General features: G+C 36.1%; 1 protein-coding gene across 2 annotated transcripts in view; it reads right to left on the bottom strand.

Annotated features, from left to right (window-relative positions):
- Window positions 1–23,969, bottom strand: part of AP2B1 (adaptor related protein complex 2 subunit beta 1) — a 102,586-nt gene that overhangs the window by 56,813 nt on the left and 21,804 nt on the right. For both annotated transcript variants that reach the window (XM_014550760.2, XM_006174851.3), the window contains exons 6-13: window positions 18,511–18,701; window positions 16,313–16,534; window positions 15,673–15,793; window positions 15,445–15,540; window positions 9,930–10,045; window positions 7,809–7,974; window positions 6,547–6,645; window positions 506–765 (exon numbers count right to left, since the gene is read on the bottom strand). In XM_014550760.2, coding sequence (XP_014406246.1) covers window positions 506–765; window positions 6,547–6,645; window positions 7,809–7,974; window positions 9,930–10,045; window positions 15,445–15,540; window positions 15,673–15,793; window positions 16,313–16,534; window positions 18,511–18,701 — 1,271 coding nt within the window. The remainder of the gene's footprint in view (window positions 1–505; window positions 766–6,546; window positions 6,646–7,808; window positions 7,975–9,929; window positions 10,046–15,444; window positions 15,541–15,672; window positions 15,794–16,312; window positions 16,535–18,510; window positions 18,702–23,969) is intronic.

The raw sequence follows: 23,969 nt of genomic DNA, 5'->3' as shown, positions 1-23,969 counted from the left end.
TTTCTTTTGCAATACAGTATTTTTTAATTAAAGTATGTACATTTTTTTAAAGACATAATGCTATTGCACACTTAACAGACTACAGTCTAGTGTAGACATAACTTTTATGCGCACTGAGAAACAATGACAACAAAAACAGCGTGGCTTGCTTTACTATGGTGGTCTGGAACCAAACCTGCACAAGCTTTTAACCAAGTTTTCAACTCTGGGAAAACTTGTAGCCTCATTTTTTGGGAGACTTAAGCAACTTTCAAACTTTATCCATTTAGAAAGTCTTTGCAACAACTTTCTAAAGGCATAATCTTACCTACTCTAAGATTAGAATACAGAGGGGCCTTTGTCTTGTGATCTGTGTGTGGTCACTGGTATACAGACGAAGTCCCCAGTGCAGTATACCAGATTTGCAAAATGCACAGCAACTTCTTTCTAGGCTCTAAAAGCTTGAGGAGGAACAATTCTGTTTAAACAGAGTCACTTCTCACTCAAACCTAGTTCACCTGCTTACCTCCCATGATGTATTGGCAAGTGTTTGCGGTGGATCCCATGACTTCCTTCCACAAAAGCGTTGGGAGGCTTATGGTACACTGAGGCCAAAGAACCAATGTGGCAGATGAGCTCATCCAGCAGAGTTGGCTCAATAAGATCTGTCTCCTCAGAGATCAGTGGCTTCTCAGACAAGACTACTTCTTTGGCTGTGACAGGGTCGGTTGAGAGGAGGCGCCAATAAATATAGCCCCGGTCTCGAAGGTCAGGATTATCAGAATCCTAATGAAAAGGCAAAGGCAAGAAGTTTTAAATGTAACTTTTCTGCATATAGAAACCCAAACTGCTGGATTTATTATCCAGGCAATGCTGTAGTGATTTATCAGAGTTGGCTGTTAAGATATTTATACTCAATATATTGTTAATACAGTCATAATTCTGTAATCTCTAATGTTTCAAAGAATTTAAATATAAATTGAGATGAGTTAGTTCTAAGACTCAAATTCAAAAGGAAGTTGGGAAAAGGAAAATAAAGTTTAACCCAGTAAAAATTAACTGCTTGAGATGGCCTTGGGACACAAAAATAATGTTTTTAACTGCTGTAAATATTAGCAGGATTATTCATGAAACACATCTTACATATATTTCACCCATACCTGCTTTCTTCATTCAAATATTTATTAAGTATCTCCTATGGAGACACTTGCTAGGCCCTGGAAATAAAGACATAACACACAGTGCCTGATTTTAATGACCTCAAAGAGTATTAATTATTATAATATAGTACAAGACTTACTAGTATCTAAGTAGTAAAAAAACTGTTCAAGAGAGCACATAACTAAGTGCTTCCAAAAGGGGTGACACTTGAATGTAGTGTCCTTTTTTGTGTGTGTGGCAGTAAAAATAATTTTATACATGACCACAGCTAAATTTATCACCAACACATCACAGTTTAGAAACGTGTAATATAAAAATAAGTCCCTCTGGTCATCCAACCCTTCCCCACCTTAGCTCCCCAGCCCCAAAACAGCGTGGTATATACCTTACCAGGGCACTCCTATACATACATATATTAATATTTTATACAAAGCCAGCTTCGTATTATATATACTGCTCTGCAAGTTGCTTTCCCTATCAGCACGTACAGCTGCCATTTCCACTTTACATGCAGCACTGTATCATTATTACTAGTGTCCTACTGATGGACAATAGATTGTTACCTCTTTCTCCCTCCTCCTTTCTATTTATTTTTGTGATCATTACAAAATAGCAATAAATATGCCGGTATCTACCTCTCAGAGTTTGTCTATACGGTGGCATTTATGCATGAATTGTTCCAGAGGTATCATGTTATTAAAGGCAACAATCAGTCCCATTTCAATTTCTGTATTTGAAACACACAAAAATATTTTCTTTAAACTAGGCCAATTTGAGGGTTTCTGAATGAGTTTTTAATGTAAGCAGATGAACTGGTTCATGATTTAGCCATTTAAGGGACTTACCATTCAGCTCAATACCAGCAGTGATCCTAATGGTTTTAAATAGTTTTTCTTAATCATATATTGTTTAATTTGCAGTCAAAATGGATTGTGGTTAAAGACAGAAAAGCATAAAGAACACTGAGAAACAGCAAGTTAATACAGTATCAAAATGGTAAATTTTACCTCAAGATAATCCTTATCACACCCATGTATTGCATTATTCTAATAAAAATGCACATATATATGCATTATTTACATCGAAATGTCTGTAGTATTTGAAATGCTAGGTTAAAAAAAGGAAAGTGATAATATCCAATTGAGTTTGTTTTGTTTTGTTGCATGTTGGGGGGGGGGAATTTGCTCTTGAGGAAGTGTTTATAAATAGCAGCTTGAAACCTCCTCACATAGATTTTCATTTGGAAACAAAGCTTGAACATTACAAAACATAAACAAGTTGATTTTTTAAAAAAGAGCAGAATATAAGTTTCTCCAAGTATCACACCAGGAAAGCAATCCTTACCCTAGCTTTTACTGATATTTAAATTAAAAGTTATGGGGAGGGTATAGCTCAAGTGGTAGAGTGACTTAGCATGCACGAGGTCCTGGGTTCAATCCCCAGTACCTCCCCTAAAAATAAACCTAATTACCTGCCCCCCAAGGAAAAAAACTTAAAAAAAAAGTTAATTTTAATCTGCATATTCAGTCCTCAAAGCACGTCATTTAAAATTTGTAGGTTATTTACGCTTTTTATTGCACAGTGAAAATGAACACTACACATAACTTAACTGAGAAAATCTGGTTTGTCTTTATAGATTAATAAAGTTGTTAAACATATTAAAATAAACTATATAACACAGCTTAACAAAATGCTGATCAAAATAAATTTTTTTAACTTCAAATTATTTCTCTCATATATCAGGTTCATATTTAACCAAATGGCAAAAAACAAAAAAAAAAAAAACAAAAAAAACCACAACAAAACCTGTGGGTTATTCAGAAATTACATACATCTATGAAAAAAGCTGAGTCCCCCCCAACAAATTCAAAACACTGAAAAAGGACAAACTGCTAGAGACAGAATCACTGGATCAAAGAGTATACACACTGTAAATTTTAAGTCACTGACTGAAAAATTTAATCCTACGAGAAATGAGTGCAAATTTTCCAGAACCGAAAGTCAAGAGTGGGCAAGGTTCTCCACTGTCCAAACTCGGTTATCCTCAGGGCTGGTTCTTTAGACCTACTTATCAGCTGCTTTCACTGCCTCACCATCCACATGGAGGACACAATAAATCAGGCCCAGTCAAGGCTTATGACAAGAAAATGGAACCTTTCTGTGACCTTAAAGTGCCATTACGTGTTTGGTGACTCAGAAAAAAATTTGGTTTTGGATCTACTGTACTTCTACTCCCACAGGGCTTTGTGAGGCACTCAAGAAAATAGTACATTTCTAAAATTTTGAGAGCTTCCAAAGCAATTCTCACCAGGCAAGTTCTAAAACAATAATTCTTAAACTATAATGTATCAACGTTTTAACACACCAGGAAAACAACTCGAAGTGCAGATTCCAGGAGCAAATCAGTTTTTGATTCATTATGTCAAATGGGGGCCCAGGAATTTTTATTTTTAACAAGCAGCACAGGTGATTTTGATGATGGTGGCCTCTAGTTCACAGATAGAAAAACTAAAATGAAGACTTCTTTTGCATGTACTAAACTGAGTCTGAACTCTTACAGAAACCTAAAATACAGCTCTCCCACACCGCTTGTTAAATACAGATACATAGGCCTTAAAAGACAAGGGAGATGAAGACAGGGTTAAGAACTTGCAACACTGGAGTCAATCAAGGACACCTGCTTGTTTATAAGACCAGCCCTATCTACTTAGAGGTGAGCAGAGAGAGAAGGAGCAAGGCCAAAATTGTTTTTAGAAAATTGTTTTGACTCCATCTTGAGAGACACACAAGTGGATGATCAAGGGTCTAGACCAGGAAACCTACAATGTTCAATACAGATAATATTAAATAGTTACTGCTTTGATGTTATGGAAATTGCTTTGCTTCAAGCAAAGGAAGATGCTTAAAAGGGAAGTTATTAAAAACACTTCAAAGAGCTCTTACAAATAAATTTTAAAAGATGTAAAATTAACAATAGGAAAGATGTATCTATTTTCCAACACAGTTGAATGTCAAGTAAGAGTCTCAGCAGTTAAGATGATTTTGACTATTTCACACATATCTAAACACGGTCAGCTTCAATTTGGCCAAGGCATGACTATGAGCACACAATGTGAGCTGAGACAGACCATTTCCTGCTGTGATTCTAGGTCACCACCCAGCACTCCCATCTTTACCTTTTCCTTTCTTATTTTCTACTTCTAGCAGTAACTTTCATGGAGGGCCAAATATTGCTGATGTTTTGAAATATGGCCCTCAAGGGAGAGTCAAAACTCGAATACAAAGTAGATAATGCAATAATCAGAAATGCCATGATTCTTGAGGAAAATTCTTAGCTTCAGAGAAAGCTAAGAAACTATATAAATATGTATTTATCTCTGTCTGGGGGATGTTCTGAAGTGTTGGTACATAGGCCTCATTAAAGTCAAGTTTACTATATTAGCATCTAGAATATACACATATAAAGCTCTTTCTTTCATACAAGGTACAGAAGCTCCAGGACCTACAGCAAAAGATAGAAGTGCCCTTCAGGGCCCTATGATAAAGGCAAACACATCGCTAATTTAAAAGCAAGCAGTCTGCAGAGTCTGTAATAAGCACTATGTGATCAAGAAGTGGCAAATTCTATTCAAAATGGTCCTGTCGATGACCTATTTCACATTAATGTGAAAATGACTTCCTGCATCCAACCTAAACTGCTCTGATTCAGAAGATGATCAAGTTTTGCTCTTAGTACCAAGACACACCTGATCAGTGAAGGACAACTAACTGCCCAGTTCATTTCTCATGGACAGATGGTGGCCCACGGTCTGTCCTTGGCTTCAGTCGTATGGATGTTTCTTCACACCAACTGTAATGGGGTCAAGTGAAGGCTTAGAGACTTGGGAAAAGAGCAGGTTAAAAGTTTATTTATAATTTGTTGATAGGTCTCAATGGAAAAAAATTGAGGTACAAGGGGGGAATACCTGTTTTCTGTGAAATTAATTTTCTGATATCCTTTAACTCAACTCCTGTTAGTCAACTGCTCCCTTAAAGGATGATCAAGCAGATAATTCCGAGTATTTTTTATGTGAATCAATATAATCAGACAAGACAATTATCTTAGTTTTTAGCTTCAGGCCTTCCTCACATTTGAGTTCACTGATTGTAAAATATCTGTGTTTGAATCAAGTGTCAATGAAGTAGCCTCTGACTCTAGCCATTTTCTTGGCTGTATTTTTCCAGGGTTGTACAGCATATTCTAAAAACAATTTATTTAATAATGTTGTCTACTTTACAGTATTCTGTTAAATACTCAAAAAATACCTTATCTGCCCGCTGAACTTCTTTTCCTTAAAATGGATTCCTGGCATTTCTAAAATTAAATACTGCCAGGAGAAAAATAGAACTTTGCATTATCATGTAGCAAATAACATGCCTTGACCACTAACAGAGAATGTACTGGCAACTACTCAAGGTTCACATCTGTGGTCTCAGTTTGGAACTGGGATTTAAGAAGATTTCAGTGTATAGTGATCTGCCTCCAAGTGTCTTCCCCAATTCTGCTTGTTGGAATCAATGTAACACCTCAACTGTACTAGTTACAGTATTTACCAAATACAGTTCTCCAATTGTGTTCATTTTTCCATATGAAATGAAGTTCAGGACTAGGCAAAGTATTATGAAAGAGCTTCAGATTTTGATAAAACCGTAAAGAGATGAAAAAGAAAAATGGTCAACTGAGTATCTGTCAGATTCCATGTGTAGACACAAACCGTAACTCTTGACAGCCAGCTAAAGCCAGTCTGTTCTCAAATTCAGTTAAGAACATTACTGGATCATGATGGACTGATGATCACTACACCAGTTACAGTAGAAGAAGTAATTACTTTGATTTTTGTGTATCTGGCTGGTTGCCGCATTCCTGAAATCAGAACCCTTCCTATGTAGACCAAAAATATCAAATAATTAAGAAAACAGCATTTGTACTTCAAAGTTATTTAAAGAGAAAGGCAACCACTCTAGAAGGTAGAACAGCACATGAGCTCTTTGTTGAGGCACTGAATGTCTCTCTATATGGTACTTCCATTTGAAAGCTAGTATTAAGTTTCCCAGAAGGAGGTACTGTGAGACTCAGTGTCATTTTCACAAGGGCATGTCCTCCCTTAACACTAAAGAGTCTAATCAAGTTTAATTTTCATGAATAGTCATTAAAAACTGGAGTCAGTCAATTCATTTAAAAGTGATATAACCAGTTCCAATTCAGCAGAATATGTAAAAGAAGCATTGTTTTTATTTTTTAACAGAATCTAAAAACTGCACTTCTGTTTAAAATTTCCCCAGATGAACCTTCTTGGGAGAAGTTTTGCAATTTCCTGGGATTTGAAACAAGACAAACAAACCCCATGCTTTTTCCAGATTTCTTACCTGTGTTGCCAAACTCAAGACCTGCTGTACCAGCTCCTGTGTTTCTGACGGTTTCTTGAGAAACAGTTTCACAATGGCAGTAAGCAGAGTGAGCTGCACCTAAGCAAACGACATTTAATAGATTAAGTGACAGGAATTTGCATTATTCCCCACCATCATTTCCAAAGTGGCATTTCCAACTATAACTTACTATGAGGTCTTCCTGATTTTAACTGAGACAAATGTTAAAACTCAGCCAATATCAACACCAGCAGTCAAAGATTTTCATCAACTAAAAATTCACTAGCTCCTATCTCCAACGTGCATTTCGGGCATCAAAAATTGCTTGTTTGTTTCTGGCCCAGATAATCACCTGTATTTCTTAAAGTACATGCTAACATACTGACAGCAAGAAAACGTTCCTGATCAAATTCTTTATTATTTACTTCTACCAAAGCTACAACTTCCAGGGAATTAGGGAATCATCTGGCAAGAGCAAAAACAGCAGAATTATGCCAGACCACAGCCAATTAAGAGTGGCCTGCTGAACCATGAAGCTGACTTGCTTGCATGTGTTCCCTGTAAGGATCTATTAAAATTACTGATGGATTACATACATGAACATCAATTTGCAGTGAGTACAAGTGCCAGGGGATAAAGATTTAATAATTTATCTGCTTCTGAGGACGCATGACTTGAAGGTCAGGGTCTCTCAATTTTCGTAGAGGACAGATAGGAGATGAGGAGTCTAACCATCCATAGAGAATTTTTTCAAATTGCACATGCCAGCCTTTCACCCCAGCCAAAAACGCCGGTTGTAACTGAGCCACAACCATTACTAACAGTGATGGGTAATCTCTGTCAGGTGACAGAAAATGACAAAGCAGTAACTGCTGCACTAAGCCAGCAGCTGTCAAAGTGTGCTTCTGGAGCAGCAGCAGCATTGCCACCCCGAACCTTGTAAGAGATGAACACGCTCAGGCCCACCTCAGACCTACTGAGTCAGAAACTCCAGGGGTGGGGCCCAGCAACCTGCGCTTAACACAGGTTAAACACCAGTGCTTAGCTGCTTCTAAGGCTCATTAAAGTTTGAGAACCGCTGGTCTAAGTTAGGAAGGCTTGTTCCACCAGAAGTTAGCACAACTGAAAAGGATCATTCCTTTTGGGAGGAAAATGAACATACTATATATAAATAAATTCACACACATGAAATTGCCTGATCTTTATTTTTCCTGAAATCTTCCCCAAAAGATCTATTACATAAAATATAGATGAGAACTTACCTGGGTGCTTTCATCATGAAAACCTTCCAGGAAGCTCTCTAGTAACTCATCTGCATTGTCAATTCTTTCAGCATATTCTCCCACAATCCAAATCATAGCTGCACGAGCGTCTGGCTCATCCAGTGAGTCTAAGTTCTCACACAGAGTGGCAATGATACTTTCATATCTAATATAACAAAACAGACTGTGGTTACTGAGGGCAAACCTGAGAACTTTATTTAACAATGAAGGCTAAAAGCAAGACCACAAAGTACTCTACCCAAACCATCAACTACAAAGGCTTTTAGTCAACAGAATAGACAGGTCTTAAACCAGAAGATAATGTCTTAAATTTCCCTTCAATTATGTTTTAATAACTAGACCTTAAACTTTTATAAAAGCTTATCACATATTCTTTTCACAAGGAAAAACTCACCTGTGGTGTAAGGTAATACTACTACTTCATATTTCTAACAGTCTTTCTTATAACTAGATCAAAATTTTTCTTGGTATGTCATTTTGCCTTCATGGTAGAAGAACAGAAATCCCACTTTACTTTTAGGAAAAAGGAGTCAGACAACAGCATCCAGACCAGAAACAGTAATTTTGTCTCTTAATCCATCTTCTCTGCTTCCTATAGAAATCTTTACATCCTTTCCTCCCAAGGCACCCACACCAATGACTTGTTTCTCCAAAGAAACAAGCAATTCGAATATTATTTTTAAGCTCTCTCATTTTTTTACCATATTGAATCCATTTCCCTGGCTAATGTAGTTTTAAACATCAGAATGAAACCATATAATAAATGAGATATGGACAACTGAAAAATACACTTAATTGTTGGCCCTACTTTCACTGATTAAACCAGCTTCTTGATAGCTCTTTCTTAAAATTTAACTGTCATAATCCCTTATTAATACAAACCAGAAACTGATGCATTTCTTTTTTTTTAAATTTCTTTTATATATTTTTATTTATTTATTTATTTATATTGGTGGGGGGAAGTAGTTAGGTTTACTTATTTATTTTTAGAGGAGGTACTGGGGATTGAACCTAGGACCTTTTGTATGCTAAAGCTTGTGATCTACCACTTGAGCTATTCCCTCCCCACTGACACATTTCTTGATCAATCATATTAAGACATACATCTCCACACTTAATTAAAAAGTTCAGAAACCCAATCCACCTCTTTTTTGGGAGAGTGGTAAAAATATATGATCCTTTTTCCAAAAATATCATTTCTAAATTAAAAATACATGGTATATATAATACTATAACGCTTAATAAATCACTACCTTACTAAAATATTTCTTCTAATTTTGAGTGTGCCACTAAGCTAACTTAATGCAAGTCACTTCATTTAACACTACCTTTAAGGACTAATCAGAAAGCTTCAGCACAATGTATCTCTATGATCTTAAGGCAAAATGAGACTTCGGGTGCTTATAAGACCTGCTCTTATTTCATTCTTTCAGATTCCTTAATTGCTTGCCTTCAAAAGCAAATCTGACAAAGTATTTGTTTCATAAACTAAGAGGCCTCATTGTGAAAATTTTTTGTGGAGTGAAAATGTAGCTTTCACATGTTAATGGAAGCAGCTATAATACTTCAGAAAAGATCTGACACTCTGATAGTTTATTGTTACATGCTCTATGATTTTCTACAAGTACTAGGTAATATACAAAGTGAACAGTGAAGCTGTCACCTTCCTAGTTTTTACAACAGGTTGGCCAAATACTTTATCATTCAAACTGAGACATTTCTGAGACTGAAAAGGGGCACAACTATTAATTATGCCTAGTGACAGGCATAAACTAGATTATTCCCAGATAACCTCAAATATATGGGTATCCTATTTAACAGTAACTTCACCACCAAAGAATCTAGTTAACTTTAATATATGCCAATAGACAATGCATATTCAGATAGAGCTTCAATTCTTCTAAAAGTGAAAAAGCAGGGTGAAAAAAAAATGAGGTTTTAATCCCTGTGCTAACCACCCTGCATGTTTCTGATTTTTAATAAAGTATTCAATTACGGTTACACTACAAGGAATAATTCTTACCTAGTCAATCTCAAAATGCCTTACTCAGTCATTTCCTATATGATCTGAGGAAGAGAGGAAGATGTATTTGTACGTACTTGTTGGGGTACTTGCGGAAGATGTCTCTGATGACAACAATCGCCTCTTGGACCACATAATTTACTTTGGTCTGGATGAGATCAAGCAATGTGCTTACACAGCGCTCTGCAGATTGCTGCAAAGAGGAACATAATGAGAAGTCAGATGATCTATCTAACAACACAAACTCAACATAAAAAATTTTTTTTTGGAAATATACAGGTGCATCAACTAAGGCAGACTGAAAGATGAGGCACTTAATTTGACCAACCTATACTGGAGGCTGGGTTATCTGATGGAGATACACAGAAATTCTAGATATACCCCAAACTTTACTCATTACAAAAGAGTCAGTGTAAGTGAAAAAAATCATCTTGGATAGCCAGGATGACAGAAATGAGAAAAGGCATAAGTCAACATAGGAGGAAAGAATAAGAATGAAAGAACAAGTCAAGGAAGGAGGTCTTTATCTGGAATTCATGAATGGGTACAGACAGCAGAAGGTATCTTTAAATCCCTTGAAATGAAACTGCTATATTTCGTATATGCACACAATTTCCAAGGAGAAGATCCACAGTTTGCATTATATTTTTAAAGTTAACTGTGACTCAAAAAACTTGAAGGAAAATTTGCCATCTTTTGGGTTATATAACTGAAAGTCTATGGCATTAGATAAACTGCAATTTTCCACATCCCATGGTTCATCTATAAAATAGAATTTAATCTTTTAGTCTTTAATCAATGAAGGTAACATGGAAGAATACAAATGACAAAACTGATGTATTGAAACTGTAAGTTATAGTTTTTAAAAGAAAAAGGGTTCTAGAAGAGAGATCGTAAAAATCGAGGACTGATTTATCAAATATTACAAGAGATGGGTCACTCTACTATATGCCTCCTGATAAGATGCCATAGACGTACACAGCATCACCTGTGATGTGTTCTTGCCAAAAACGCTAAACGTGAGTATTACCAAGCCTCCGGATTTAATTGTCTAAAGAGGATGAAAGAATGAGATAAACAACATCACTAAAATACAAGCAGCCAAATCTTGACTCTGGGAAATTCTACAAGCCCAACCATCTAGTCACTTCAATAAATGGCACCCTAGTAAGTAAGTAAAGACTTAAAAGACATATTAACCAAATGCAACGTGTAACTCTTGTTTAGATTTTGATTTGAACAAGGCAACTGTAAAAAGACAGTTAGACACAGGGAAGACTGAACATGGACTGGTATTCAACGAGGTAAGAATTAGTTAGCTGCTGCGTATGGTAATGATATCATGACTTTTTTAAAGAGGACCTTATCTAATAGATATACAATTGAACTACTTTAGTAAGATCGTATCTGGGATTTGCACTACAAGAAACAGTTGCTCATTCCCTTGAAGAGGGAGGGAGAGGGAGAAGATCAAATGACAACAGCAATGTGTTGATATGTGTTCAAGATGGAAGATGGGTACACAAGAGCTCATTAATCAATTTTACTTTAGTGTATGCCTAAAAATTTCTGTAATAAAATCTTTTAAATCTTGTAATTTAAACCATTCCAAGCAATGTAATGAAAACAAAATAGCATCTTGAGGTTACTTATGTGAGGTCATATATATGATTGTTATCTTTTATGCAGTTTTGCCATTTTTGAATTCTATTATATTCATTTTCAACTAGTAATTCCTGTGCTATTACTGCAACAGCAAAACAGCTGGGAAATTTAAATATAAGTTAAGATAAATTATAAAGCATGTAGGATACAGGCTACTGCAAGGGCTAAATTATAAAATTAGATAATACAAATAAAGTGCTTAGCATAGGGCTTGATAAAAAGCTAGTATTTAGTGAGCCCATAGTTTCTTTATTATAAAGACAAACAAAAGGCCATTTCCCATGAAGCATCAACAATTGAAAACATTTAAGTCTAGACAGTAATTTTTAACCAAATTGTCATCTCACCCATGTTGCTTTTGATTACATTTTGAAAATTACCATTAAACACCCAATCACTGTACATACAAAGTAAGTCCAGAAACAGAGAGAGGAATACAGACATACAAAATCCAGTATACAATAAAGGCAACATTTCGTAACAGTAAGGAAAGGGTGAACTGTCCTGGTGTTTGATCCCTACACTCTTATCTTTAACCAAAATGATATCCAATTATTGCAATTATTGATTAAAAGCATCTTTAAATGTTTAAAAAAAAAAGGGACCACTGCCATTAAAGTAGAAAATAAAGGTGAATTTTATATAACTTTGAGGTGAAGCACAATTTTCTAGGTGTGCCAGTAAAGACACCATTGAGAGAAAACTGACAGGACTCCCTACGAAAAGAAATGCAAACTTCTATACATCAAGAAGTCAGATAAAATCAAACAAACAAAAAAAAAGCCAAAACTGGGAAAATAACTGTTAATGAAATGAAGGGTTAATACCTTTAATTATAAAGGACTTGAAAAAAATCAATACGGAAAAGAAAACCCATTGAAAAAAGATGCACAGGACACGAAAAAACACATCCAAATGTCTAAAAAGCATAATGAAAAAAATGTTTCTCTTTATTGGAGATCAAAGATTTGGCTACAAGGATCCCCCTTACATTGTTATTTGGGAAAAGAGCAGAAACAACTTTAAGGTCCATACAGGAAGGGAAAGACTAAATAATTATGAAGCAATTACACATTATGTCTATAAACCACTAAAAATGAGGCAAAATATCAATAACATTGAAAAATACCCATGTACAATAAGTGACAAAAGCAGACTACATAAGTAAATAGCACAGGGCTTGATAAAAAGCTAAAAACACATAAGTAAATAGCATTCATAGGATGATCTCATTTTTGTAAAAAACACACTTGTTTATGGAGGACTATATAAACAAAGATTTAAAATCATGTCCACATCAACTCTGGGAGGGGAGAGCAGGCTGTGAAGCAGAGTGTTTTACTTTTGCTTAATTTGTCTCATTTTATGATTTTACGTAGTAAATATATTCGGCTTTTTGTTTGTTCTTGCCCTTGTCCCAAGAATGGGTTAGTTAAAAACACAATCATCGCCTTTCCTGCCCCAACTGTGTTCAGACCAGGCAACTCTTTCCAACTGATAACTTTCATGATTGAAACAGTCCTAGGAAAAGTTCTCAGGCCAAGTCCAGTGAACTTGAGATAAAAGAACACTAGCTAAAGAGCAGGATTGTTGAATGTTGATCTCAAGCTTCCAGAGGAAGTTCATTCCTCACACACACTCATACTCCCACCAGGGCACCGTGAGTCAAAGGAAGAAGTGAGAGCCACCAGAAGTACAACTCTTTCAGAAGATGATGGATAAATTTCCCATTAGTCACAATACACGGTACTAACAGAATCTAGCAATCTAGATACTTTGAGAACAGTTTCTAATAACTCCAGGGATAGAAAATCTCTCTTAACTTTGGAATGAGACTCTTTAGAGAGCACTGTCAGAGAGGTTTCAATAAGACAATGACATTCTGGCCGTGAAAAATCACAAAATGACTCCTGCTACCAATATATCCTTGAAAACTGTCTACATTAATACTATAAGTAGGTGGGCTATTCCTCAGTGAGAAAAGAAAAAGAAAAAAGGTAAGTACATGAAGTGTGGTGGTAAAAAAAGACATAACATATCAAGATCCAATAAACACTTTCTCATCTCTCAAATGGATCAACAGAAATATATTAAATATCTGAAGCAACTGAGCTGGTAGAACCAAGAGTAGAAACCAGGATAAATCGACTTCTTGTTGTAACAACTAGTTTACTAAATGATTTATCAGTGGTAACCACATGAAGCAGCACTGACGTGAATACAAACAAGGATGGCCAATTAGGGCCTTGGCTTTCAGAGATACTTCCCCGACATAGCATGTTTCCTTCTGTTCCTATGAAGCACTGGTCATACTGTGCAAATTATTTTAGTAACCACCCTGGTGGAATCATACGGTCTAATCTGACTCAAAGCAGAACTGTATATAGTCAAGTAGCAGGAACAAATATGGAGCTCTGATTCACAGTATCATTGTGAACAGAAATCATCATTAATTTCAACACATTTCTAAGTGAGGAAAAACCAATGGAGGATTGGTGACTAATGAAGCAGGGCAATGTAAGTGCAGGCCTTAATACCTACTGCAAGGCTGCAACCAAGCTAGAACCAATTTGCCCCCTAAGACTACAGGGCAGATCCTTGCTCTTTAAGAGGACTTTCAAGCAAATATAACTCCCTGCCCTAAAGCAGAAACCTGCTAGCTGACAGGCCTGCCTATGTGCACAGAAGTCCTGAAAACATTTCTGTTTTCTCATTCTTAAATATAAATGAGCAACAATTTACCGTATGCACGATATACACCTCAAGTAAAAAATCATACAGACACGCAACCATCACCATAAAACACTAGATAATTAAAACTGTAGAAACAAAACCAAAAACTATAATTCACATCCCCAGAGATTTAAGAAGCTATTGCAATCACAAAAAAAGAAATGCTATGAAAAGTACCAGTAACAAGAGCAATGAAGGGAGACTGTATGGAAAGATGGCTATGCAGAAGCCACGAAAGCAACCAGCCAGACTGGAGCAAGGACCAGAGGGACAGAGGACTAGAAGAGAGAAGGGTCTAGAACAAAAGAAAATTTATATATTTGATATTACACTTGAAAAACTGGAAGAAGATAGGAGTGCAATGAAGACACACAAGGAAGTTTTTTTAAAAGGCCATTATAAACTCAGAAAAAACAAGTCTGGATAAGAAAATATAATCATTTATATTGCATAGGCTCTACATTTTTACAGTCATAATATGAACAGCAAGTTTTATAAGCCTCTTACTGACAGAACAAGAAATAAAGGCATATCATCTCAATTTACAAAGGTAAGAACGTAAAGCTTATGATACAACTATACTAGAGAATAGGAGGATAGAAATAGGAGTGATTCAGTATATGAATGAAGTTTCTTAACTCATAGCAGAAAGTTAATAGACAATGTCCACAATTGGCAAATCAATAAACAATAGCATAAGGATATTAGAGATGTGGAAGTAATCAAAGTAAAACTAGAAACGGAGTTTAAAATGATTCCCTCTGGAAAGAGAGGGACCAGGGACAGCTGTTTTCATTAAAAATTCTTCAGTATTAAAGCTATGTGCTTTATTATTTTGATAAACTTTAAAATGTATTTTAAAGAAAGAGGTGAAGGGAGTACGCAGCTCACAAACTTATGGTTACCAGTTGGGAAAGAGGGTGGGGAGGGATAAATCAGGAGTTCAGGGTTTGTAGATACTACTACATATAAAATAAACAAGGTCCTACTGCATAGCACAGGGACCTATATTCAATAACTTGTAATGGCTTATAATGAAAAAGAATATGAAAAGGAATACATGTATATATGAATTACTATGCTCTACACCAGAAATTAACACATTGTAAGTCAACTATACTTAAAAAAAAAAAAAAAAAAAGAGAGAATACTTGGAATTCCATTATGTGATCACAACTACCATGGGACACTTGCCTCCACTTTGATGGCACACCGTCCAATGGCCCGCACAGCTTTGCGCACAAAGTCGACATCCACCTCTGTGGCATATTCCTTCAGTTCCGCCAGAACCTGTCAAAAATGCATGAAGTGGACAATCATTAAGGATTCTTCAACAGCAACTTCATGGCTTAAATTTTTCTAAAGGCCAGACCTTAAGATCTAACTCATTAGATCTTAACTGGAATCCACTTTAAGTCTGACCTGAGCAATGTTGGCCTGGGATGCTAAACGAATCATGATGTCCAATTTCTCCAGTTTCACATAGATGGGATCATTGTACTTCACAAAGAAAACTTTGATTTCCTGCTTCAAGATTTCAGGCCTGTGGTACACAGAAACACAAGATAAGGAAGGTGAGGCATACAGTGATATATCCCTCTGAGTCTGTATTAATACCCAACCTGTGCTTCTCCGCAGTCCATCCACACAACCCCACCCCAGGGAAAAAAACTTCCCGTACACCCCATCCCTCCAACCAGATCCATTTGGTTGACTCTTTTTATCTTTTTTAAGGGTCAAGGTATATACTGCCAAGAAGAACCACTGGAAGAAAAACAAATTGCTCTAAACTACGGTCCAAACCATATTACGCAGGCACTAGCTAGCACACTACAAAGAGGTCCTTCAGAAACAAATTAAATTGTAGAGCAACACGGGGCATCTGTTGTAGAACACTCTGAAATCAACTGTTAGCCTCCCGACTTTGGGCAAGCTGCTCTGCACACAGTATTTTTATTTCCATACATTAAACAGAGCTTAACATAACGCCTCTTTAATGTTGATGTTACTAAGCTTAATTCAAATTACAAACATGTTAATCATCAGTTCATTTTTTCCCAACCTTTTCTGGACGATTAGATTGATGTTCCTCAGGGCGACGTACTGCACCTCTGGCTCCCCAGACAGCAAAGTGACAAGTGGAGGGGCCAACTTCTTCAGCAGCATATTGTAGTAGTCAGAGTCCTTGGGTAACAACTCTAGAAACTTCATGAGGACTTTTACTGCTGAAAGCACCACTGCTGAGTTGGCATGAGATAGTCGAGGAGTTACCCGCTCACAGATGCTGAGGGAAGAACATGAAAATTAGTATCTTGAATTATAATTTCTTTGCTTAATCCAGTCTATAAGGTAATACTGTCAGAGGTCCCATAGCCCAAGTATCAAGAAATCAGAGAATCAGTTAGAAAAGTCAAAGCTCCATGCGTAGGTAAATTTGGGATCCAACATTGCAGAAGCCTCATTCCCAGCAAACTACAGGCAGAGCAGGGACATCAGAAGACTTCAGGAAACCAGCAATAAGGGATATTCAAACTGGAACGAAACTAGCCAATACCCAAAACACGTGACGCTCACACCATTTACCTTCCTGTTTTATAGTCCTCTCTGTTTCCCCATATTATGTAAGGGCTCCCTGCCTCTCAGCCCATTTCTCCTCAACCTACAGGAAGTCAAATGAAGCATTCTGAGAGATATTTCATAGTGAGAGAGATCAACCAACTGTGGCTGAAGTTTCATTGTAAGATTCAAGAGGAGATGGGCTGACGGGGAAAAATACCCAACCTCACGCTTTCAGGATAAGGAAATCTTGCAAAAAGCCTTTTTTTTTTTTTTTTTTTAAACACAGCATCACTGCAATATTCTTCCGACCTCATTTCCTTCTCCTAGCCTCCTCCACCTACACTTAAATGCCTCACAAATCTAGAATATTTAATTATCTGTTGAGAATTCTTTAGAAATTAACCTAATTTTGACAGCTCTTTGGCAACATGAGTAGCTAGCTGACTATATTCAGTTAAGGATATAAGTAAGCTGTGTTTCTGTCTTTTTCTTCTGTATCTACTTGGCTGACTCCCTGACTATCCAGCATTTCTGAGATCTATTCCTTACTTTATTTTTCTTTAGCACTTAACATCAGCTGACATACGATACGCTGTACTATTTATACATATTATATATGCTTCTGCCCTATTCCTCAAAATTAGTGTTCCATGAGAGCTATGATTTTCATCTGTCCACAGCTGTATCCGCAGCGCCTAGAACAATGCCTGGCCCACAGCATGGGCTCAATAAATACTTGCTGAGTGAATAGATAAATGTGAGATGTCAATGACCAAGAGAAAATAAAACTGTACATAAAGTTTCTTCCAGAAGATATTTGTACTTCAAATGATGGAGAGAAGCTATTAGGGTGAGCTCTGGTTATATCCAGAGGGAACAATTTCCCAGACAAGTGAAGAGCACTTACATTATAGTAGCTCGAGCTTCAGCCAGGCAAAGAAGGTTCTTTTCTACCATAATTAAAATATGTCAACTTTAAACGAAGAGCCAACAATTCTTCAGAAGTACTTTGCCTAGTATATGGTGCCTGTATACACAAAATGCTCAATAAAAATTCATAACTTCAATTCTGTAAACTACAATGTGTGCATGTGTACATGAAATTTAGTCATCAATATCTGATAGTCAAAGAAAATTTGCAGCACTAAAGTGGTAAAGAGCTGAGCAGAATAATTCAGCTGTGCCTTCCAAAATCTCCAAATTCAGACTGACGTGATTCCTACATCTAACGGAAGACATCATATATATTGCTGGCTCCACTACATTTTCTCTAGTACTAAATTATAGGTGTAGGTCAGCTCAATAACTAGTATCAAGCCATTTACTACATACCTAAAAGAATGAAAATTTTGTTACTACAGTAAGATACACTCAAAAAACCTTTGTTTGCCAAATGGCTAGGAATTACTGTATGGGAGATGTGAGACCATGATGAGGGAGATTATAGCAGAGGGTTTAACTCTACTGTTCAAACAAGAAATGAAAAATGCACATCTCCTCTTAGGAAGAGCTATTTTCACATGGTTTACTCCACCACGTAAAATGTTCCTAAATACAGTGAGAAAACACCATGGGGATTGCAGTATCTATCTCAGGAGCCACTGATCTTTCTCAATATAACAGATCCTTATTATATTACAGGCACCAGAAGATATTCAACCAGGCAAGACTCCCAGACACTATCCAGGAAACAAGACTGACCTCTGAGCCTCCCGGTCATCTTTAGGGTTATAATTAGACAAGCAGTCCAGGATGAAAATCTGGCCCCATTCGGTACATTCATTCAGGGCTGTCAGCAGCTTATTAATGTTCTGTGGATTCAGATCGAGTAAGTTGCTGTTTGGGTGAGATTCACTGATTTCAGATAATGCTGCTACAGCATTAGCCACCACCTGGGAAAGAAGCAGATATGACCTTGATTTACCAGTAACAGTACAACTATGGACAAATATTTAGCCTTCTCTGGATCACTTCGTAAGTCTCAATTCATTAACAATTCTTGAACATTTTACCTAGTCAGCTAGAAACAGATAAACTGCTTTCAAAATGTATATCAAATAAAGAAGCTGTGGTACATTTATACAACGGAATACTACTCAGCCTTAAAAAATAAAATGCCATTTGCAGCACATGAACCTGGAGAATGTCATTCTAAGTGAAATAAGCCAGACAAAGAAAAATACCATATGGTATCACTTGTATGTAGAATCTGAAAAAAAAAAAAAAAAAAAAGATGAACTTATTTACAAAACAGAAACAGACTCACAGACACAGAAAACAAACTTTTGGTTACCAGTGGAGGGAAGAGGGTGGGAAGGGATAAACTGGGAGTTTGGGATTTACAGATACTAACTAATATATATATATAAAATAGATAAACAAGTTTATACTGCATAGCACAGGGAACCATATTCAATATCTTGTAGTAACTTACGGTGAAAAAGAATGTGAAAACAAATATATGTATATTCCTATAGGACTGAAATATTGTGCTGTACACCAGAAATTGATACAACACTGTAAACTGATTATACTTCAGTAAAAATATATTAAAAATGTATATAAAAACACTAATGATGGCATATGTAGGTTCCCAGTGTCAGGCAACCCAGAGTTAAAACAATTCACATGTTAACAGAGAGTCACTCATGATTTACTATTAAAACATTAACAATTTTCATAGTACTCAAAACTATTGATAGAATTAAGACATAGGAACAGTTATAAAAAACAGTGAAGTTTAAATATGAAACATGTACATTAAGCAATGGAAAGAAGAATCTAGGCCAAATAATTTTATAAGTGTATGGGTGTGCATGTATTGGGGGGTGGGGAGGTGATACTGTCAATCATATCCTAACTCTTAGCATAAGAAAATGTGAGCTTGAAACCCTAGTTCACTGTAACGTGATGTTGGGAGAGCACATCATCTCTGTGAAATTCAGTTCCCTCATCTGAAAATTGATGATAATTTAATCCACCTCACAGATTAGCTTTAGTTTGAACGTTAAAATTAGATGACATTTCTAAGTGCTCTCTACAAAGCCTTATGCAAAGTTAAGGTGGTAATATTACCATAATTCTAAGACTAAGTTGCAGAGTTTTTCATATTAACACCACTGAAATTGGGATATATTTTACAATCAATGACATGTCAAGTTAATAGAAGTATTTTTCCTCCTAGGTGATACAGGAGATAATAATGCATCTTAAAATCAATGGTATCTTAGAATCAATGAAATATGGTATCTCAAATGTACCCTTATCTCAGGCAGTATGATAAATGCAAAATTGCTACCAAATATAACAAAGTACATGCATATCCTGACTTATAGACCTGGAAATCCGTATCAGTTGCAAGAAAAAAAGTGGACACTCTATCAGAAATACACATGTCTAATATAACAAAGAAATCTACAACCAATGAATGTTTAAAGTAATTAAAAAATTGCAGAAACACCCCAAAATAAACAAAACACAGACAAAATAACTACTACAGCCCTGTACAAATGAACTTAAAACCACATTTTGCAGCAAGGCTCCCAGTTGTTACTAAAGATTAGCACAGTAAGGCTGAATATAAATATTCTGTAAGCATAAACGAGATGTGACAGGTAGCAGCTTCATTATTTACGTATATTGAAGATTTTCAAAAATGTCAGCTCATTTTTAGTCCCTTGTTAACAGCCAGAGAAACAAGAGTTGTATGATTATCCTTTTGCTAGCAAGAGAAGGTCATAATGGTTTAGCTAGTGATTTTAATACCCACATCATCTGGGTAGTCTGCAGATTATTCCAGCATATGAATTTACTAAGAAGATAAATTTTAAGATGATTTTTAAAAATCAAATAATACACTTATGGCAGCATCCATTATTAGGTAAAAGACAATGATACCACAAATGGAATCACTTTCAGCTTTAATTTAGTCATTAGGACAAAAATTCCAAGATGAAAAAAATCAGAGGTTCACTTGGTAATATGATTATGAATATGTCATTGTTATTAAGACAAATGTATGTAGTCCACCTTCCACACGGGAGCAACGGTAGTATGCATGAGGTTCTTTTCTGACTTAATTTTTGTTTGCCAACCACACCATCAAACATGGGCTTTAGTGAAAATTAAAAGGCATGAAGAGTGAAATAATAATTCCCCCTCCATCATCTCAGTGCTTTATATGCAGGGAAAAGATATATTTCTTATGTACAAGACACTTGATAGACTGGATTATAGAATAAAGGATCAAAATGTCACACCAGAAGACTAAATGCCTGTTTTCCTTTCCTGCTGTCAAACACATGCCCAGTCTTAGTTACCAGTTTTGGTTAACATTTCTACCAGTGACTCCAACACACCCAAAGAAACTCCAAATCACTGTGCTTTATACTTACTTTAATTTCTGCACTGGAAAAGAAAAGGAAGGTGTAAATGAGGACAGGTTAGTTCATAGTGACTCCACCTTTGCCTTTAAATTAATCTTTGCTTTTTTGAGGGCAGAGGGGGCAAGACAGGAAAACACCAAAGCACAAGAGTCCAAAACAAACATCCTGCCACAAACTTACCATTTCTACCAGTCAAATTCTTTCAATGTTTTAAAAATAGATAAATATAAAGTCTATTAACAGAAAATGTAAAAGAAAAGGTAAGAATTGAGGAAATTAAAAAAAGCAATGGGGAGGAAAGACAACAGAAGGATGCTGAACAGAATGAACAACCAGAATTCCTCTGTTACCGTCACAGGCAATTGGAAATTAAACCAAGTACATAATGCAGCTAATGGAGTATACATTCTAGTAGTAAAATAGGCAGTTTCTATTTATTTTCACATTTAAACAAACAAACAAAAAAGAAACAAGGAAAAGTAAATCTAATTAAAAGATCCAGAGAGATCAGATTACAGGATTATGTTAGCAAAGTCTGCATTGAGAATGAGATCACTGCAAAATGGTCCCTGAACCAATGACTGACCAGAGGAGATACATCCCAATAAGAGAACTCTACTTCTACCTCTCCACTTTTATCTCCTAACCTTCACATTCAGAATGCTAAGTTTTCAGAAATGTACTGGGATGGGCCCATAAAGAGCTGCTCAGAGTTCTTGTCAGTAAGCCATGCTTCTCTCACTCTTTAATGGAAACTCGAAACAAGCTAGTCACACTGAGTAGACAAAGACTGATTCAAGACAGCATCTAGGTGGCCAGCGTATACAGGACAACTCACCTGTCAATGTTTATACTTTGTGTTTCTTTGGAACTCTGTACAAAACAAAGTACATCTATTATCTGTTTTTAAAAATAAACTTTAAGCAGGGGAGGGTACAGCTTAGTGGTAGAGTGCATGTTTAGCATGCACGAGGTCCTGGGTTCAATTCCCAGTACCTCCATTAAATAAATAAATAAATGAACCTTATTACCCCACCCCAAAATAAAATAAACTTCAAAAAATAATGGACTGAAACATAATTTACTTCCTCTTCCCAAAGAGCCTTCTTCAAACAATAATTCATTCATCATTACAAAAGAAAAACCTGACCTTCGCAGTAACTGCCCTGAGCTACCAGCGTATTAAAACAAGGTTATATCTCTTTCACCTGAGTTATCACTTGAATTTGAACTAAGACTAACATGCATAATATTTTCCCTGGTAGAAAATTGGCAGTTCTCTTAGGAAACACTGCCATGAAGAGAATGATGGCTTTTTAACTATAATCTCAGAAAAATTAAGAGTTCCCAAGAAAGAAAGGAGTTCCTAAAGGAAGTTTTGCTTTAAAAATGGATTTATAAATAGGGTTTCTTAAGTGAATTTTCTGAGCACACTAGTTGATTTATAAAAAGCTGGCATCAAGGCTACAAAGGAACATAGCCACAGCATAAAAACATTTGTGAAAATTCATTTGGCCTCCCAATTATGGTTAAGTTCTATTCTTTGGGAGACTGCACCTAAACATTCCTCGTCCCCACCCCATCCCTCTGTAGACCTAATGTAATATGTATACTTTATAGATAGATATTAAACAAACATATACATACATACAAAAGCATGCACGCATCTGTGCCTGTGTGTATAAATAAAGTCACACTCAATACTAGACAAATCTTCTCTGACACAACTACAGATTTCCCTTCAATCTGATAGTTCCTTGTGGATCCTTGGAGTCTGCCGAATTTTTTTTTAAGTTAAGCAATTTGTGTCTTGATTTACTTTATACTATACCTAATCAAGCTGGACAAAGAGTTAAAAGACAACAATTGCTAAAATTTGTTGAACACTTGCTATGCCATTTATCCTCACAGCAACTCTAAGGTAGTTGCTATCAAAACCCACCTATTACAGACAGAGAAACAGGCTTTAAAAATGAATTTATAAATAGGGTTAGAGAAATTCAGTGACTTGCTTAGTCAACACAGCCAGAAAAGAAAAGTGCCTGAATAAGGGCTTAAGGTCTGTATCTGATTCCAGTGTCTGAGTACTAGTCACTCTGCCACCTGCATTTACAGAAGTTCCAAGGGCGGTGAATGTCAGCTAGGGGAAAGGAAAAGAAAAATAGTTGGGGAGGATAATACAATCAAAACATTATTTTCAGACAGATTTATACAAGGAGAAAAATATATTCTCCTACTTTATATACTTCAGATAATCACATTCTAGCAGCACTTAAAGAGGCAAGATTTACTATCCAGCTACAAAATTTGATTTATAAGCTACCCCAATCTTACATGCAGCAATTCCGAGGACATAAATTTGACCTCATTCTTTTTTTTTAAAGGGGCAAGCTGGAGCAGTGGATGTGGTTAGAATAAAAAGAAAAATGGTCCTGTAAAAAAGAACTTTCGAAGGAAATCTAGATATACATTGGGGGTGGACTATTACAGATAGATGCTCCTTTATGAGAAATCTCTCACACGTTTCCCTGTCCCTTTGAATGATTTCTCTAATTTCACTCACTTCCATAGCCTCAGAACCCAAGAAAGATAGCAATTTCCAGTACAGTGACTTCCTCCTATTAACTAAAATACTATTTAGAAGACTTTCATTTCTAGCAATGATCTTCAAGGTCACATTCTCTTAACAAATGCTTCTATTTTCCTGTTCAATTTACAATCCTTTTGGCTGCTGCCCCTGAAGACTTGAATAAATTGAAAGCAGTAGAATGACTG

The sequence above is a fragment of the Camelus ferus genome, chromosome 16, assembly GCF_009834535.1.
Source record: "Camelus ferus isolate YT-003-E chromosome 16, BCGSAC_Cfer_1.0, whole genome shotgun sequence".
Taxonomy (NCBI): Eukaryota; Metazoa; Chordata; class Mammalia; order Artiodactyla; family Camelidae; genus Camelus; species Camelus ferus.
The sequence above is the reverse complement of the archived record's forward strand: the minus strand, read 5'-3'. Positions and strand labels throughout refer to the sequence as shown.